Source organism: Hesperophylax consimilis, chromosome 26 (assembly GCF_061612785.1).
Source record: "Hesperophylax consimilis isolate HC1 chromosome 26, BYU_Hcon_1.0, whole genome shotgun sequence".
Classification (NCBI taxonomy): domain Eukaryota; kingdom Metazoa; phylum Arthropoda; class Insecta; order Trichoptera; family Limnephilidae; genus Hesperophylax; species Hesperophylax consimilis.
The window spans coordinates 15,310,960-15,331,979 of record NC_142861.1 but is presented as its reverse complement, the minus strand read 5'-3'; the positions used below and the strand labels follow the sequence as shown (position 1 = coordinate 15,331,979).

Genomic DNA, 21,020 nt, shown 5'->3' with positions numbered 1-21,020 from the left:
CAGTCCCACTGTGGATCTTGGACCCTCGTTTGGTGTCACATCATCAAACATACTAATTTAGGTTGTGGGTCTCTCTCTGAGTTATTGTAATTCTGGTTCCATGAACTCGGATTTGTTTTGAATTTATGTTTAATTCAGACAAGTGATGAAGTACTTATAATATGATATTTTAACTTTGGTCGAGTGCTTTACCCCTCAACCACATCAAGTGATTTAATCACCTCAACGGCACTTTACATTGGTTTGTACACAACAGAAACAAGGGAGATGGGCCAAGAACCATTATTAGTATGAAACAGCGCGCACAACACGTGTCGTCGACATCGCTCAACCAAACTACTTTTTTATTGAAAGACAAACATTCCCGGGTTACGAATAACCTGACAATATTTGAAAATCTCCTACTACCACCACAGTAAGCTGAAAATGTTGCTTGTGTTGTGATGGAGGACTTAGCCAGCCGAGGAATTGAACACACTACGCCTGGGTGGGCCCAAACGCGATGTCAACTCGGCCACCGACCAGTCAACACTGAATGCATAACTTTCGTTACGTAGCCGCTTTGTCCGTGCAGCTTGGTCGTAGCCCAGCTGACAATTGATACGCTTCCATGCCATATCTCCTCTTCTAATCTCAGATTAAATGGCAGGTCATTGCAAGATGATGTCTAAGTGCTCTGTAATTGCATAACCTTTTTTTTAATGAATGTGGTTTGTTTTCTTCAGGTACCGGTGAATGCAAACCCAGAGAACCGAGTGTCCGTGAACCAAGCAGGCCTGGCGGGAGCGCTGGCACGCGCCCTCGAAGAGCGCTCCAAAGCCATGCACTCTGACTCCTCGGACTCGGAGCAGGACGACACCACCAGCGACGGCGAAGAGTGGGAGGAATAACAATCTTCATTCTCGTCTGAGAAGACCAACTGAATCTTAAGTTATTGTGATTTCTGGAGCTAAACGTTGATCCATTGGTGTCCAACTCTGAAAATGAAGCAAAATGTTTTTTTTTAATGTGAAACCACACAAGAGTCTGCTCCTAACCATCTGGAGCTAGTGAGACTATCCCCAATTGGGGTATGTTGTGAGGCTGAAGATAGTGGAGATGGGAAGGATATAGGAAAGAGGAAGGTGGAGAAGTACCTGGCTAATCAGATCTGGTCACCAAACACGGCCAAACCATTTCAAGCAACGTTTCAATTCTGATTGGAATTTAGAAGCAGTAGAAATTATTATGCTGTTCAAATATTGAAACAATTTTCCACAGAAAACAATATGTTCTGTCTGTACAGACATGGATTTAAAGCAGCTATAAAAAAGTGATGATTTACCTATCTTTTGTCTTTACAATTCTACCCTCTTCGACCAGGGGTTCTACCACAGTGAGATCGATAACTGTACAATATTAGATCGATATGGAAAACTACTAATAATTTTATACCGATTTCCCAAGCGCGGTCGCGCTGTTGATATCCAGACCGATATTGATAATGCAATAAATACGAAACCGACATACGCTGGCAATACTAGCGCATCTGTCTATGAATTGACATTCCTAAACGTCAAATAGCTACATAAAATATAAAAATACTAATAAATTGACGATGTCGAATTGAAATATTAACTTTAATATAAGTTGGCAGTCCGCGTATACTTTTTGACACTAAAAAGGGAATTAATTAGTTAATGAGGTCTTTAGTCATAACTAACAACTTTTGTTTCTCCAAGTTAGAACTCAATCAATTGATAGCATTTTAGATGAATTAATTAAGTCTTTGGATTGTGTATATGATTTATTTTATTTCTAAGAGCTTAGTTAGTTCAACTCCATTCATTAATAATCCAGTTATTTTGTCAATAATTTATTTTTTCTTGCGACAAATATTTTTTAAATCAATATTAATATTACTCTTGGTTAGAATAAATTTTAGTGGAGATGTTTTAAACTGAATAAATCTCTGTCTCTTTCCGTTCTCCCATTTCACCTAACAACATTCCCCAACTTTGGGGGATAGCACCCCCAATATTGAATATTGGGAGGTATATGGTCAAAAGGTGAAAGGATTTGGGAAAAAAAATTAATGAATGTGAATTAAGCAAATGTTGTGCATCAGAATCTCTGCATTTTTCCACTCTGCCTACCCTAGCTAATATGGTACAACAGTATTGAAGAATCTATTTAAGCAACTTTAATAAATAAAAATAAAATTTTGTTAAAGCAAACCCGTAGACAAAACCAAACTTGATAAAGTAAAAAAAAATTATTTGTCTTTAACTAACCTAGTAGAGATAATATTCTAAAGCAAAATTAATGTCCAAGGTCAACACTGCATTTGCAGTGCTTCGTACCGTGGGTACGATTTTTCAACACTGCAAATGCAGGTGTCCGACCCCTAAGGGTTACATATGCCTTACGAGTTTAGGAGGAACAAAGATCTGTGGCTTTTATCATAATATTGCTTCGTACTTATTCTGTAACTAGCTGACGTGTACCCGGTGTTGCTCCACTTTTCTCACCTTTCAATAAATATAATATCCATGTACAGTAGAACCCCGATAATTCGAAAAAACGCGTAATTCGAAATTTTCGCCAAAAAAATTTCCGCAGAAAAATTTTTTTATACAAAAATTTTTTTAATTCGAAATTCGTTAATTCCTTATTCGAAATTTATTTTTGTCCCGCACGAAAATTTGTTTGTGTAATTCAAAAAAATTTGATTTTTGCGAAAATAAATCATAATATTTCGTAAATCTGAATCTAAAAGTCAGCCGTGGCGGTAAAACGCCGAAAAATGTATTTTTACGTGGTTATACATCGTCCTAATAAGTATTATTATTTTGTAAATCTGAATCGATTTACACTGGAATGTCGTACTTTTTCAAATTTATTTCGAATATCCGAGTTTGAAGGGCCGAGAAAATACATTTTACGCGGATATATGTCGTAGTTTTACGAGTTTACACCAAATATCTAAATTTAAAGGGTCGGCCGCGACGAAACTCAGCCGCGAAATTTCGATTTACACGTAAATGTATCGTATATTTACGAATTTATTTCGTATATTTGAATTTAAATGGCACGCTGCGACGGAAATCGGCCGCGAAATCTCGATTTACGCGTAAATATATAGCATTTTTACGAATTTATTGCGAATATCTGAATTTAAAGGGCCCGCCGCTATGGTAATCGGTCGCGAAAATAAAGAAATAATTGGTATTAATACGAATTTACAACTAAAATACCACCCGGATTTAAAGAGGCGGCCGAGAAAATCGATTTTCGGGGTATTTTTTTATTTTATTTTTACATAAAATTTCGAATTACGTGGGAATTTGTTAATTCGAAATTTGATTTTTGATGTCCCGTGGATTTCGAATTAACGAGGTTCTACTGTATTATGTATATAAATCTTCCGGAAGGAATTCTCTAAATGCTAGTGAAAACCCTGTCAAAATCCGTTGCGTAGTAGTACTAAGCGCACAGGCAAACGCTGATAGCGTTATTGTTTTATACTATTTATAGACTAGCTGAAGTTCCCGGCGTTGCCCGGGCTTTACACAGTTTTTCGAAATCCCATGTAGACCTTGAGAAAGTTCACAAAACAAAGCACGACAATATCTATTAATTCTCCAGCGCTGCGAATATAGCCAGCCGTCCTCTAGGCCCGAATTCTCCAGGCTGCAAATGTAGCCAGCCGCACAATAGGAGTTAAGTTCTTTAAATTATGCTCGGAAAACATTTAAATATTTGTGTCTGAATTTCACAAAATAAAACAGGCGATAAGCGGATAATTTCAACTGCGTCGCCTTCCGCGTAAGGAATATGTGATTTTGTCCGAGTCCGAATGTTGAACATCGAGGTGAAACGCCTTAAGTTTCACTAAAAAGCATATTTTGTGTCAAACGTGCCGTGCGGTGGGATTGATTACATTGAAACGGCCAGTTTAATAAATTTAACATTTCGATAAACATTGATTTTTTATGTGCCAAAAAGAATTTCAACTATGTATTAAGTTTTCTAAATGGAATAAGCTCACGTTTATTGCTCTTTGTTAAAATTTTCAATGATTGCTCCATTTTTTAATCTATATATAGGTACTATTTTACACACCACCCAAATTCCTTCTGTCAAAGTCCTCGCATGACTTTTTATGAAAAGCCAACGTTTGTGCAGCTTGACAATAATATGTAATAACTTTGCAACATAATGGCTACAAAATAATTTGTGAATTTTAAAAAGTTTGATCGTTAGTTCCTCCGTTGGCCACCTGCTAAGTGAAGTGTGTCAAGCAGGGGGGGTATAACTCCGATCGAAAATTGGAACCGTGAATATTGTGATGTCATATTGTTGCCTAACTATATCCACCAATGAAAAACTCTGAAAGTCTATGGAATGTACTTTCAGAGTATTTCATTGGTGTAGAGCAGAATAAGTAGGCTCCGAATGAAAATTGTACTGTTTATATATTGGCATTTCTGTGGTTTTGTAGGACCAATTTGTTTCATACAAAAAGCCCGAAGATCTAGTGAGTGGTTTATTTATTGTGTCAAGCTGTACAAGTATTTGAAGACAGGACAAAGTCTGCAACACAAATTAAAAGCTCTTTTCTGCTCAATTAATACTTGCTTATAGTGTTGCTAGAATGAAAAATAGTAGGTACTATTTAGAGGTCCCTACCCAATGTTTAAGGTTTTTTTTTTTTACAATTTCATTTCCCCCTAAAGGGCACTAGAGAGTTTGAATATCTCACTGAACTGATTGTAGAAGAAATAATAGTGTAATTTGATACTAAATATAGCAGGATGTTTGTATTTTTTCATTAATTGACACTCATTATTTTACTTAAACTGAATTATTGAATCTTATTTTACAAGAGCTAGTTTTATCACATTGTTGGTTGATTGTTTTTTCCTTCTCATCACAGAAAATAGATTTATTTTTTTAATATTTTATTTAACGGATGACAAAATGAGTACGCCATGAAAAAGCATTTTTATTTATTTCACCTACAAATTATTATAATGTGCTGATAATTTATTATTGAATAAGTAATAATCATAATCGTAATGATTTGGTCATAATTTATGTTTGCAAGTTAAGATTTATTTAAAAATTATACTACTGAACTAATTCCTCTCACACTGCATTATTTTTAGGATGTATTTAAATATTTAATTAAAAACAAATTCGTTAATAACTTACCCCTTGTTTAATAATTCTCATATTATTACTAATGGCAACACTTGTTAGAATTCGAATTTTAAATGTTTTTCTTGTGTTGCTGCACCGCCATCTTTAAAGATTGCGGTGGTTGCTGTCATAACTTTTATATAAAATCTCACAAATAATGTAACGTATTTAACACCCCTCCCAGCTTTTACAAATAATGTTATCAATATTGTTAATAAATACTTACTTTGTTATTATGTATTACCTAATTGTATATTTACACAAAAGACAGTTATGTATGTTAAACAATAAATTTAATATTAAATGATTTGCTTTGTTATTAAGTTCATTAGAGCTATAAATACTCCTTATTCTAACTGCTTTTTAAAATGTTTTTGGTAAACTTGTTGAATTCCGCTGCACGCTTCATACACAAAAGAAATTATAAGCAGCACTTGGTTTCAACTTAATTACTACAAGAAATAACTATTTATGTGGTGAGAGATGGTAAAAGATGCATTTAAGTTCAATTTTTTCTCAATCAAAGTTATATTTGAAGGTTAGGAAATATGCATAAATTATTAAAATAACCCAAACAACCTATTTTGGGCATATTTACTTATACCCCTGACTTAATGGTTGTTGTCTCCATTAGATATTTAAGTTGAAATCAAGTGTTGTTTTTTTAAAAAGTCTATTGACTAGTTTGCCACCATCTTTTTAGTTGAATACCACTCGAGAGTCCCAACTAAGGCGTCCCATATCGGGTATGTTGTAAAACTAAACGAAGTAGGAAGATGCTGCAGATTTGGTCATCACAGGTAAAGCTGATGGACACTAATGCTGTCCGAAACATACCCATTACATACCCTAAGCGAAACGGCACTTGGCGCAAGTAAAATTTTAGTGCCCCTTGTCAAAATCAGAAAACTCCTAGCACTGTATCAATAATATTCGGATGATTTGTATTTGTATGTAGCGCTGTTTTTATGAAAAATAATCTCAAGGGCGATGTGTTACGACTGTTAGGTATTATCAGCGCCTTTGCAATTCGGCGCCCGTAGCGGACTGCTCCAATTGGCCGGCCCTGATTACGTAAGTAAAAAAATGTCTCGGTAATATCGTCTGGGATAAAAATTATTGTTCTTAACCTTTTAAATGCCAGTAGGTAGAAGTGTAGATGTGCACAGCAGGCCAAGAATGCGAGTTAACTCGCTCTTGGCACAGAAGCGGTTAATCCTTACCAATGATGTCGGTATGAGTAATAATAACAAAAAATACTAAATAGGAAGAAAGTGTGAGGAGAGATGAAGAGAATTTTTTTTTAATTAATAAGTACGCTGAACTCACAAATTGTAACCAACTTTTAATAAAAGTTTATTGAAAAATGAAGTGCAAATTGTTTCAAAATTATTTACACCACAGGCTAATTTGTTCGCTTTTGGGAACAACTCACATGGTCTCACAGAAACCGTTGTCTCCCTTACTGTTGTGGTGATAAATATGATCTAAACAGTGTTAGAAAGAGAAAACATCACGCTTTATATATAAATCCAGAAGTTAACCACAGATAATTAAAATGTGCACATTTATGAAACCAAATGTTCCAACTGCAATTTGAAAAAAACTTATGAGACTGATTTTTGTATTAATTATTATTATATAAAATGACAAAAAAGTGATATGACATTAGTAAAGTGAGCATTAAAAATTTTAACATTTCAAAAAATATGTTTATTTCAAATAATATAATTTGAAAGCATATTTCATCTACTTTTAAAAACAGTTATCATTAAATATTCCATTTATTTGGATTTTATGACAATGCGGAAATATTCCAACCTTCTGACAGAATAGGCCTGGGGCCTGAGGAGACAACAAATTGGTTTAATATGTTAGCAAACAAAGGGTAGCAATTGTTTGCAGTGAGTATAAGTTGTGATCATGCAAGTAATATGTGAGTTATCTGCTGCATTAGTGTTGTTGGCTTCTATAAGAAAAAGAACAGTGTGTCTGGTACATTTAAATTGATTAATTTACCTGGTACTCGTCGGAACATTTAAACCAATGACAGACAGCAATTGGGGACTATTAATTTTATTATTTAGTAAATTATCTAGAAACAATAGATCTGACAATGTACACATTTTTTGTAAAGTTGACATATCATCTGTATTTGTATACTAGCTGACGTGTTCCCAGCGTTGCTCGACTTTTCTCTACTTTCCATAAATATAATATGCATGTATTATATATATAAACCTTTCGGAAGAAATTCTCTAAATGATGGTGAAAACCATATCAAAATCCGTTGTGTAGTTTAAAAGAACTAAGCGCACAAACAGACAGACGAAAATTGTGACTTTATTTTATACTATTTCGAGATTATCAAACCACTGAAAAGAAACATTCCCAAAAAATTTGGCTTGAAGAGTTTTACCAATTTACAGTCGAAATGTAATTGTCTGGCTCGTGGGTGTCAAATAATCATCAATATTTTTTATTAACCTTTTGAACGCGTTAATTTGCTCCGTTTTATCTATACCCGTACGCGGTACATATTTTCAAATACCTATGCACGCAATTAAATGTCAAATTGTTGCATTCTGGCATGATTTATTGGACTATATAGACAGAACAGATTATTCTCCACAATATGATAACAAATCCTTGTGTGTCAACACTCTTAGATGTTTATAAAAACAAAAACATAAAATTTCATACAAAGACGTACCGTATCTTTTGAATGTGGTCCCGCCATTCAATCGGCGTGTGTGTACTTAGGTGATAGACACAAGTGGGACACCATGATCACTTATCATTTTTAGTTATGAAAACTGAACACTTAAATTTTATGTCACTTAATATGATAACAAAATTGAACTAACGCCATCCGTTGACAAAATTGTAAACCATAGCACTCGAAGGCGCAAAGAGGCTCACTTGATTATCGATGTTTTTTAATGAAATACAATTTTATTTTCGAGAAATTCTTGTAGATGTCAGCATCGTGATAGTTCTACGAATGTTCAAGCGAGCGGGAAATAAATTTATCTCGAAAGACCGCTGGAATATCGGCATTCAAAGTTTCCGTATCAACAGTTGATACAGCCGCGTGTGAGTATGGACTTTTTGCCGTAACAACAGTTGATACGGCCGCGTGCAAAGAGTTAAAGACTTATTCGTATCGATATTGGCTTTTTCAGTGTGGATTCCAACTAGTTACTTACAATAGTCTTCTATAAGAGAATAATAAAATCAGGATTAAATAACACACTTTATTTTACAAATCTATTAACAATTTATACATCGCTTGAATTGACATCATAATACACAGATATTTAAATAATACAGCCATATATTTATTTCAATGAGAAAATAATGACAAAGACAGACAATCAGTTATGCAAATCAGTCATTTTTCTTTATTTCAGTTCTTAACCTTATCTGCGTGGCTGTCACATATGTGACTCTTCTATCCCTGTATGCGGATGTCGCATATTTGATCCATGACGTTTCACTAAAGCACGTGGGTACATTGTGTCATAACGTGCCGCGTGGTGGGATATAAAAGACCAGCATGTTGTAAAGAGTAACTGACTGGCTTTCGTTCATCATAGAAAAATTAAATGCTGTTTGGAAGAGTTAGCCAAGTGAATTCTTGATTCCGTGTCAGTGGCAGTGCTTTAGGATTCCTGCGGGGTGGTTCCTCCATCGACGCGTGCCAAGAATGCATAATTATCGCCTTTGCGGAAAAACTTGCATTTTGTTATTGAGATATCTTTGCACCTGGAAAAAAAAGTTCTTATTAAAAAAAACACCCTTCATAAATGTCCCGCCCTAATGGGAACAAGGCTCAGCTATCTGGGAAAATACATTGTGGAACTAGTAGAGCCTGGTGAAATTTATCAAAGACCGCACTTCTGTCAAAGGAATGAAGTAAAATGGGAGATATAATAACATAATGGGTGTATTGCCTGAGTGCTCACAGAAACTATGTAAACCGTCTCCGTTTTATTAAAATAATAATAAATTACACTAGTTCTTGCATAAGAGCACCTTCCTGCATTCCTGCAAAATATCAGTAGAAGAAACACAGCATTCCCACCCGAATGTTTCAAAGATTTCGATCGGTTGGTTAAAATATGAGAATCTATATAGAAGAGTTTTTTCTGGTTATAATACATATGGGAGCTCCCGTAGAGTAAAGAATAAAACGAGAAGTGCCTTTTGAGCGTGTTTCGTGATACAAGTATAAGCCCAATTTGGGCCTGTAATCCCACACAAAACTGTGTTTCACCACGTTTACGAAATTCAAATGGGATAGCGATATACAATGTCAGGAATGTGTAAGAGAGACAGACCGCATGCTTAACAGTCTAGAACCAAAAGGTACTAAGTCAGTGGCACATTTGTTTCCATTGTTAATTATATGAATGGCGCTTCTGGTTTTCTTCTTTACTCTGAGGAGCTTCATATCAGAAATAGGATTACCTGTTCCATTTTTATTTGTTTAAAAGTGGAATAGGGTTACAGTTCCAGCAAGTAGGATTACCTAACTGCAATATTTAAAAATCAAATTTCAGTGAATATAACTTTTAGTTTGATATTTCATGATAACAATCATAGATACTAAAAACGAGGAAAATGGACCATAAACCATTATTATTATGAAACAGCGTGTACAAAAGTTTTGCTAACATCGTTCACCCAAACTACTGCTGCCAGCAACTACGCACAGCGGCTCCCCACCTTTGCTTTTACCTACACACCAAATGCATAACTTTCATTGACTCCGCCACTTTCATCGTCCGTGCAGTTTGGTCGTAGCTCGGCGAGAGTCAGCATGCTTTCATACTTTCTCCTTTTGTTTCTCTATGATTACAATAAAAAAATAATATAATTATTTACCCCAGCAGCGAGTTGTTTCCCTCGCCAACTGGGTCCAGTTCGCCGCTGGTCTCGTAGATGATGGCCGCCTGCGCAAACTCCTTGATGCGGCAGCGCACCAGCGACACAGTGGCGCCCTCATACACTTGCAGCGCCACGCTGCAACCCGTCAGCGTGCAGTCTTCCAGGCGAACCTGCAAAGTTACATCACAATCATCAATTTGTCATACAGGCTGACATAATTAGGGCCAGAAATTCAAATCGATCAAATTCAAACGCCGATTGTAGGTGTGTTTCAGATTTCTATCAATTATATGATAGTTGTTCCCTTCTGCTGATCACAAATTGTTCAACCTTTCAACTGTCAAAAAAAACAAAATGGCTATTTGATAACTTTATCATCCGTGAATTTCTGCAAAAAACTGGGTCCTAGATTGGATCAGAAATTCAAACGTAATGTTGTTGCCCGGTCTCGGGTCCCGGCCAATCATAGCCATCTTCTTTTTTCGACATTTGAAAGGTCCCCGTTAAAAGCCAATTCTAGATCCATTTTAGCTTTTTTGTGATCAGCTGATAAGCACAACACAATGTAACAGTTGTACAGTATTCATGACAGTATTTTATTCACTTGGTCGTGCCATGTCTTCTTCTACCATTAACTTTTGTGTCATATATATTATCCCTGCACTTCAGTCTTTGTTTATTCTTTCCACATGTCAAACCATCTAAGAGTCCCTTTCTTGATGTTGTTCACCAAGCTTTCTTCAGCCCTGCGTTCTTTCCAAAAATCAACATTGTAACCTGTTTTCACCACACATATGCCATAGGGATCTCATTTCATTGGGATTCAGTCTACTTTCATCCTTCTTCCGCTAGTTCCATGCCTAACTACCATACATCAGGGTTAGCATCAGCACTCCATTGTGGACTGCTAGCCTCCATGTTTTAGCTAAGCCTAGCTAGGTTTTTTTTCTCTGTGCTAATGGTGAGACATGCATCAATATTCAATTTATTATTTTAAAACATTACAAAATTTTAATGGGTTTTTAAATATATTTGTAAAGGATAATTATATAAATACAAAAAATGTGTATCAACTATACTAGCATCAACAGCGCTTGCCTTTTAAAGGCAGCTTCATTGACCGTAGGCAAGTTAGTCCTGCAGACTGGGAGATAGAACAGTTTATGCTGTCGGTGATGGAGATAACCATCGGGAACATAGAAATGAATGCTCTGCATGATAGTCGAGTTTTCAAACCATCCAAAAATGGCTGCTTTTAAAATTCCCACGGCAACGGCACAGCGACAGCAATGGCATGCGGCATCTCATTTCCTGATTACGTGTAAGAGAGTAATGAAGTATTATTGTATAATTCTAGTATGTTTATTGCCTTTTTTGTGCCGTTGCCGTCAAATCACTCTTAAGAAATGTGTACATCACTTCTGACCTGTAGATGTTTCATTCAGAACATACCCAAAAAAAGGCGATAAGGTTGATCCACGGGTAATAGCAATACTCCCCCATGTAGAGAAAGCTCCGAAATTTCTTCTGAACTATGTCCAACATGAGGAAATACTTTACCTGGTGTGGACTCTAAATGAGAACTCGGATATCTCTAAAATTCCTTGCAGTGCGTAGAACAAGGCCCAGCATAATAAAGTGTTACAAGCCATCACAATAAAAGCTTGAAATGTCAGCCTACTATTAGTCTAGGATCCCGAAACCTCAAACCCCACATCATCAAGTACACAGATGAAACTACTTATTAGTGAGAATAGACATTTAGTAAGCCTTGAAAAAGTTGGTCTGGCGGTGCGCCTCTTGGAGGATTCCGCGCAGTCTTTTAACTTTTTTAAGGCAGACATTTGCAATCTACGTACTCGATGACGTAGGGTTTGTTGTACCGGAACCCTAGGCTATATCAAACATGATATACACTCACATTGCTTCCTGCGTGCGCAATGATGCCAGTAGAGAATCCTCCAATAGTGCAATTCTTCAGCACAATCTCCGTGTCGTCATAAACTACCACGGCCTGCGCTTGGACTTTGGTCTTGGCCGCTTCCGCTACGAAGAGACAGAAGTTGGCCTCCACGCTGCCCGAGATCACGGAGAGCGCCGTGCTGCACTTGGAGCTGTCGAAGGTCACGCTGTAGAGCACCTGGTTGCCCGTGGCTGCCAGTGTGGATCGGGGACTGGAGCATGTGAAGGTGGCGTCGCCCTTCGGAGATACTATCTAAAAGATGAGCCTTTATCAGATGCAATTACTATTAAACAAAATAATATATACTATAAACATTAACTAAAAATACTCTCACTGACTTCATATACCTAAACTTGTCTACAAGTGACAAAGGAGGCTGTGAATCAGAAGTGAAAAGAAGGATTTGCATGACAAAAGAAGTCATGAGCAAAATGCAAAAAACATGGAGTGACAGAGGCATAAAGAAGACCACCAAGATGTGACTCATCCGGGTGTCCATTTTTCCCATATTTTTATACGGTGTAGTACAAACATGAATACTTAGAGCCAGCTAAAGGTAGCAGATAGACGGATAGTGGAGAAAAATGCTCAGGATGGACGGCCATATGCACAAATTTGTCCACTCTGGAAGAGCTTGGCATCCACAATAGACTTTCAACTGTCTGCCTACAACGTAAATTAAGATTCTTTGGATGCATTGCTCGACAAAGTGAGGACTCCAACTTGGAGAAACTCATAGTCACTGGCAAAGTATTTAGCAGGAGAAGCAGAGGAAGTTCACCATAAGCTGGAGTGATCGAGTATCACTAACTTCCGGTACGTTGGTGTCCTTAGCTCACGCAGCGCAGAACCGCAAGGAGTGGAGGAACTTTGTCCCCCGTGGAAATTGGAGTGGGGGTCACAATCCTCAGCAGTTAGGGACCAACTTAAGATGAAGAACCATTAATATTTAATTTATTTTTGGGTGTAAATTTATTGAGTTAACCCTCAAATTGTAATATTTAATTATTGAAGACAATATTAGCGATTTCTAAACGAAAATCTGAAACAGAAAAATCAGAAAAGGATACGGTCACGTCTAGGATATAAATCTGTTAGAGAGAGTACAGAGACGTTTCACTAAAATACCAAGAGCTCTGAAAGATCTACGATACGAAGATAGACTCAAGGAACTAAGATTACCAACCTTACAAGAAAGAAGAGAAAGGGGTGACTTGATCGAGACTTTCAAAATTTTATCTGGACATTACAGTTGCCCTAGCCAGAGGCGGATTTGCAGTCTTGGCCGCCCGAGGCCCCAGACCATGTAGCCGCCCCTTTCTCAGTACCCATCATATTGACCAGGAGTATCCAAACTTTTAAGTAAGTTCCTAGGGTCAAAACCGTTTTAATTTTCCTGCCATTATCATTCATGGTTCACGGGGTGAGATTTGTCCAGGTCTTGGCGGCGGATACGTCTGCCCACCTGCTGCGTGGCGGGCCGGATCGAGAGAGACTGGGTGAGGGAGGCCTTTTGACCTTTCCAGCCGGACTATCTTGACCCATCGCCTTGCACCGCAGTTGGAGGGATGTATTCATACGTATGTCACTCCTGGACACACTAATCCCCAGATTCCTACCCACCCCTCATACATTTTCCTTTTCAGAACTTCCTATCCTTCCTTCGCTTCGCTGTGTGCTGTGTGTGAACACGCTCTTGCATATCGCTATTTCGTACGTAGAATATTTAGGTACTTAGGAAGTAATTTCTTGTTATCATCTGTGACTTTTTTGTCACGATTGGCCGCCCCTAATATCTGGCCACCCTAGGCCCGGGCCTACATAGGCCTAAGGGCAAATCCGCCTCTGGCTCTAGCATCCAAGAAATCTTCACTACTAATAAAAATATAAATCTCCGTGGACACTCAAAAAAAATTACCAAAACGCCTTTTGCATCTAATCCTAGAAAACACTTCCTTGCAAATAGAGTAGTGGATGCTTGGAACAAACTCCCACAACATGTCATCGATGCAACAAATATAAATCAATTCAAAGCTCTATTGGATTCACATTTGGAGAGAAGAAAGGACTTAGTTCAAACTTAAAACAACTCAATTACTGTCAAACTTGTTGCGAAATCAGATATGAGCGCATCAGCAGAATGCTGCCTGCTCATTACATAATAATAATAATAAAAAATAACAAATAACACACAGGGCAGTGTTAACCCTCAATCCGATTGATGTAGATATAATTTTAATAAAAAGACAAATAACTTTGTTTACATCACTTTATTTGTACACAATCAACATGTTTCGTGAACAATGTTCACTTCTTCAAGATCAAATGTATACTAAACTTAAATAATAATAATAATTGTTCATTTATTCCGCCAATAGGAAGCTAGTTACATTTTCTACGCTTCACAAAATTTGGAGATGAAACTTAACAAGCAAACTTCATTCACAACTCTTTTGTACAACGTACAGCGCAAAAACAATCGTTGAGCGTGAATGACAAAACTACTATTGTTACATGAATACATTCACACACAACAGTGCCTTTTTTTGTTTTGAGGAAATTTAACACTTTAACAATGCATCTTTTCGAGACACAAATTTTCTTGTTACCATTATTGCACATAACATAGTATTATTAGGTGCATATTTCGTAAATCTAATATCTTTCCACCTGTGTAGAACGGATGTAATCGGCTTATGTAAGTTACAAAATGTTAACTGAATAGTCACCGTTCATCTGAGCGACTGCACAATAAGCATTATGTTACATAGACGTCCATAGATAATAGAAATAAAGGGAGATATGGAATGTTGCTGACCAAACTACACAGACTGTGATCAAAGCAGCATAGCCAATGAAACTTATATATTTGGTTTGTAGTTAGAAACAAAGGCAGAGGCGCTGTTGTACGAAGAAGCGATTTCCAGATACTTTAGTATGCTTTAATAATGCTTCATGGCTCATCTCCTTTGTGTCTATTATCAATGATATAATTATCCTATACAGCAGTGATGACTAATCTTTTTAACCGGAGGGCTAATTTTCAATTTATTTGCAGGCCACAGGGAATAAATAGGGTACATACAGCTTGACAAGATGAACTTTGCAGTCGGTGTTGTCGCAAACCTATTTATATTTTCAAAAAGCGTAATGTTTTAATAAAACAACGCGTCGCAGGCGAAAACGCCATATCTCCAAAGCCAAACTAATAAAAAGTACTCTCAAATTGCAAGTAACAATTTTGGACGGCTGATTCATAATATAATAATTGAAAGACAAAAGTTTGTGGTGAAATCCTTTTTGAAAACGTCAAATATTTGGTCATAGCACACAAAAAGTGCAGCAAATAGCACAGAAAAATCAAAACTATCTTCTGTTATTTGCCTACATCATTCACGCACTATATAAATGGTCTTGAGGGCTGCATCGAGTGTTTCTCATCACTGCTATAGAAGAAGAGTAGGAATACACAATTATCAAAAAATCTCTCACCGTATAATCATCGCTGATTCCCATATCATGTGGCACCTCATGCGGCCCGGGGCAGAGGAATATCTTGGTATACCGCTTGTACTTCTTGTAATCGAGCACGGAGGTAAGGGAGGAAGCCACGTGCACTACGGGGTTGGTGCTGTTCAGGTAGTCGCCCACCAGCTTCAGGTGGGACATAAGAGCATTGGTGTTGCCGCCTGTCCATACTATCACATTCTGGAAAAGAATTATGTTAGGTAAGCTTTTCAATAGTAGTGCAGGTAGGTAACACTGCGCAGAGTTATGAATTGTTGAGTTTTAATAGATAATAGATGTTTTCCACCAGCTGCGTGGCAGGTCGGATCAAGAGGCCGGTTGAGGGAAAGATCCTTTGTCTCCAGCCGGACCCTCTTGACATACTAAGTCTCCCCGAGACACACTGAACCACAGTTTCCTAACCCATCATATCTTTTTAATTCCCAGAACTTCCTCTTCTTCCTTAAAAACTTTCTCTCCGTCTCTTAAAAAGGAGTCCAGGAGGCCAGGAGGCCCTGAGGGAAATGCAGTCCTGTGTGGAGTTTATTTGTAACAAAACCTTCGCCGAGCTATGAGAAAACCGCACAAACTATGAAAGCGGCGGAGCCAATGAAAGTTATGCGTTTGGTGTGTAGGTAGAGATCGTAGAAAGTCGGGGCACCGCTGTGTGCAGATGCGATATGCAGTAGTATGCATGAGTGATGTTGACAACACTTTTGTAAGCATAGTTTGATACTAATAATGGTTCATGTCCATCTCCCTTATTTTTTATTATCTGCGGAAACGATCCAACACCAACATTACTATGAAAGGGTATTTGTGTAAACTGATTTATAATTTGTTTTTATACTGTATACTGACCTCAGGATCATTTGATGCATTGTTACTAAAGATATTAATCAGTTCCAGACCCTTGATTGCCTTTTCCAGTTGCTTTTCATCTTCCAAATTATCGTTTTCTTCATTGATAGTCGCTTCAGCAATTTTTTCATTGATTTTTCCAAGACTATACCTAAACATGCACAATAATAACAATTTATACAGAGCCTTTTAGTCATAACCTCAAACGCTTTACTCTAAATAGCTTAACCAGGCTATCTAGCATGGTCGTTCGATAAAGGATTTATCGATAATGTCGATAACTTGTCAACTTTACCAAGCACGACTGCAGATCGCTAACAAACAAATAACAGTACACGTCAAATGAATTAAGACTACATTGTTTGTTCGTTGGCGACCTTCAGCCAAGCTTGGGAACGATGACAAGTTACCGACATTATCGATAAAACCTTTATCAATCGAACGCGCTAGCTACCCTGTATCGATAATGATCAATGATACAGTCAATTCTGTTTTTACACAGTCCCGTGCTTTCAATATCTTAGTTTTAGTACTAAACTGTCACTCGTCTCGCAAATCTAACTATCTCTTCCATCTAACTTTAACTAAATTGCATGAAAAGTGTCAAAATGCCCTTGTGTGTGATGAGAAAGTGTTTGCATCACTCGACAAACACTAGACTTGAGCGAACGCTTGTCACATTGTACCAAATTGGTAGAACCTAAAAACGTGGGATAAACGATGAAATCTAGTTGGATTCATTAGCTTTAAATTGCAGTAAGCAATGTTAATATGTTTCCCTATTAATTGCCAAATCGAAAACCAAACACCCATCACTCGAGTAGCAACACATAACAAGGAAAGATAACCAACTAGCAGCAGGTCATCTCATACAATATTTGTCTTAGTGAAAGCGAGTAAGCATATCTTGTCATCTCAGTCATGCATGTGATGTAGAATTTAGTATCCACGCAACTTATAAATACAAAAACGCTACCCGGTAATATTGTTTATTTCGTTAGTACATACAAATTTTTTGTCACACATGATAACTTTTGAATTAAAAATTTACTGGAAATGTTGAGTGTTTATTACTTGCCACATTTGTCTTAATATTGTGAGACATTAATAAGGACGGGTTGTTTCAGAGAATTTGAACAATTCTTCAAATATCAAAGTTAATTTTCAAGTTCTGTGAAAGTTCTTTTCAATTTCTGTTATTACTCGAGTTCTGTCAAGTAACTGGCCTACAATAATATAATACCAGAACTTGAATAGAACATTCACAGAACCCGAAAATGAATGTTGAATTTTGATGAATTATTCAAATTCTATGAATCAAACCTTCCTCAGGACAGGTTGTTTCGGAGAATCTAAACAATTCAAATTTCAACGTTCATTTTCGGGTTCTGTGAAAGACTTATTCAAGTTCTGTTTTTGTATCATTGTAAGGCTAGTTGCTTGACAAATCTGAAATAAAAAGAGAACTTGAAAAAATCTTTCACAGAACTTGAAAATGAACGTTGAAATTTGATGAATTGTTCAGATTCTCCGAAACAACCCGTCCTTTTTTTATTTTTATAGTGAATACCTCACAAGAGTCCCAACTGCTCCCGTCTGGAGCCAGTGAGACTATGGCATCCCCAATTGGGGGATGTTGTGAGGCTGAAGGTAAGTGGGTAAGGGAAAGAGGAAGGTGGGGAAGGCGTCCTTAGTCTAGTTGTATTGTAACGTCAGTGATGCATTCATTATCTGACAATGACTTATACATTATACAATGCAATATAGAAATGAATTGTTTATCAATAATAATCAACGATTAATACTCCGTCATATAAAAAGGAATTAAATATTACATTCCTTCATTTATTTGGGAAATTTAAATAAATATAAACATCAACTATGTTATGTTATCTGTCAATTTTTACTATCAGAAGATACCAAATTTTATGAAAATTAAAAATTCTTAGATCAATATCTTATATCAATAAAAGTGAGCAGAAATTTCAATAATGGCCTGATGTTTTTTTGTTGATTTTATGCAATATTGGGCTTAGTTATGTCATCATCAAAGGAACGAAGCAATCGCAATACACAGAATTAGGAGTCAGGTATTATCAGCACCTTGGCTCCTTGGTAAGTTGGAGCACGGAGCAGACTGCTCCAATTGGGCATATACAGGGCCGGCCCTGCTTCTACTCCATGTTCCTTAACTCTTGGTGTGCCGATGCTAAATTTTATTCTGATTCTATTTTGTTGTTTTTTTCAAAATGATGTTTAGTAAATTGTATTGTCTAAACTGATAATCTGTTTATATAGAGTTTTCCAATAAGAGGTGTTATTTTGAATATTAATTAAGGAATTAATGATTTTTTATGGCCGGAATTGGATGGTATTGATCTGGACAACGTTTACTTTCAACAAGACGGCGCTACGTGCCACACAAGCAACAAAACCATTGATCTTTTACGATTGAATATCAAAATAACACCTCTTATTGGAAAACCCTATATTTAGAGATAAAAAATTGAATATAATCATAAATTAAATTAAAAAATAAAGATGCTATCCGCATCTGTCTGTTTGTGCGCTTAGTTCTTCTAAACTAAGCAACGGATTTTGATACGGTTTTCACAATCATTAAGAGAATTTCTTCCGGAAGGTTACATATATGATAGATGCATATTATATTTACAAAAAGCAGAGAAAAGGTGATGTTTTATAATCGAGTCGAAAAATTATATTTCAGGCACTATATTGCTAACGCTGGCTAAACCTTATGAGATACATCAAAATAATGTACTACGGAATTGTATATCTAAAAAGGTCTAATTTTTTTATTCATCTATTAACTTTTTAATACGCTCAGGGAGCTTTTAAATTGGGTACATGAAATGTTTTGCAATTTTTTTACACAAGGGTTAGTAAAAAATTTGACATGGTTTTAACCATCAGCTCCACAGAAGCGTATGTGTATTACTTACTTACATAATAACGAAATGTCATTGTTTTCCAAAGAATTCATAATCAGATTATGCCTATCAATTAACTTACAGATAAAAAAATTATTGTTTAAGAAATTGCTAAATATAGAAATTAAAATTTGAATTATATTGATTATATATTTTATTTTGCTTTAGAATATGCATTAAATCAGAATTCTATAACAATTAAAATATTAATACTATTTTATCATTTATCAAAACTCCCAAATAGAGAGCCAAGGCATCATCAAATTTGCGCATGTTTTTGAAATTATGTGGTCAAAACAATGATCATGTATTTAACTCGCAACTTCATTTCCATTACGAGCTATAAAGAGAAATATGCATTTAACTATCGAAAGATATAAGACAAGATGACATATTGTGTATTCCATATTTTTCTATTGTTCAATAAGAAAAAATATTTTGAAGTCAATTAAATTGATACTGAATAAGAAATATGTATATTTAAATTAAAATAAAATAGTGACTTTGAAATAAGACGATTCTGATATGACAATGGTCAAAACATCCATTATGATGTCCAAAGCTAATAACAGATGGCGTTAATGTCACATTCATCAAGGCATACACTCCATTTTAACATAATACATACATATGTTTACATCTCTCATTTACAATTATAATTTGACTTGTTTCAAAAATAATGTTGTGTTATGTTACCTTCTAGGGACTATTTTCTTTGGAGTCGATCCGTTCGAAGCTGTCGAAACAGTCAAACTAGTCGATTTTGATAATCCTGACGAAGCTGTCGAAACAGTCAAACTAGTCGATTTTGATAATCCTGACGAAGCTGTCGAACTAGTCGATTTTGATAATCCTGACGAAGCTGTCGAAACAGTCGAACTAGTCGATTTTGATAATCCTGACGAAGCTGTCGAACTAGTCGATTTTGATAATCCTGACGAAGCTGTCGAAACAGTCGAACTAGTCGATTTTGATAATCCTGACGAACTCAAAGATTTCTTCATATTTTTCTTTTCATCACTATTTTTTGAAACTACCTTAAAGGACAACTCGTCTTCACCGAATGTAGATTTTTCTGTATTGAATACTATCCGTCAAAGATAAGGGGACTTATCTGTTATTATTCTATGATAAAAGATAACAAGCTTTATCACAATTCAATTATTTGTAACTTTGTTTTGATAAAAATGTCTTAGATTATTTAATTGGATTAAGCAAAATGCAGTCAAATCTGGGCTTAATTTAAATTTTGTTTTTTAAATACAACAAATATTCCCGTATTACGAAAAACCTAACAATATTTTAAAATCTCCTGCTACCATCATTATATGCGGAAAATATTGCTTGTGCAATGATGAAGGACTTAGGTAGCAGAGCATTGAACCCGTGACACCTAAGTGGGAACTCAACTCCTCTGACCGCTCGCAATGGTCTATTAACCACTCAGAACATTAGAACGTCAAAAAACGTAAATATGATAATAGCGGTCAAGACATTAGAACGTCTTTTCACGTAAACGCGCGAGATTTTACAAAAATCGATTTATTTCCATCACTAGTATACGGATTGCCATGATTTAAAAAACAGAATATCGATAATGAATAACGCTACGCGTCTGTATTCAAGAATATCTATGGAACGTAGAAGTGCATTATCTAAGC

General features: G+C 36.2%; 2 protein-coding genes across 2 annotated transcripts in view; one reads left to right on the top strand and one right to left on the bottom strand.

Moving 5' to 3' along the window:
- Positions 1 to 5,491, top strand: part of WASp (WASP actin nucleation promoting factor) — a 43,238-nt gene extending 37,747 nt beyond the window's left edge. The window contains exon 11 of the mRNA XM_089647121.1: positions 726 to 5,491. Coding sequence (XP_089503247.1) covers positions 726 to 890 — 165 coding nt within the window. The 3' untranslated portion in view covers positions 891 to 5,491. The remainder of the gene's footprint in view (positions 1 to 725) is intronic.
- Positions 5,492 to 8,480: 2,989 nt separating this feature from the next.
- Positions 8,481 to 20,792, bottom strand: LOC149411181 (uncharacterized). Its single transcript, XM_089647316.1, has 6 exons — positions 20,056 to 20,792; positions 16,409 to 16,559; positions 15,533 to 15,748; positions 11,999 to 12,292; positions 10,075 to 10,247; positions 8,481 to 8,952 (listed from the first exon to the last, which is right to left on the bottom strand). Exons 1-6 carry the CDS (start codon positions 20,361 to 20,363, stop codon positions 8,850 to 8,852), a joined length of 1,245 nt encoding a protein of 414 aa, XP_089503442.1. The 5' UTR covers positions 20,364 to 20,792; the 3' UTR covers positions 8,481 to 8,849.
- Positions 20,793 to 21,020: the final 228 nt, after the last annotated feature.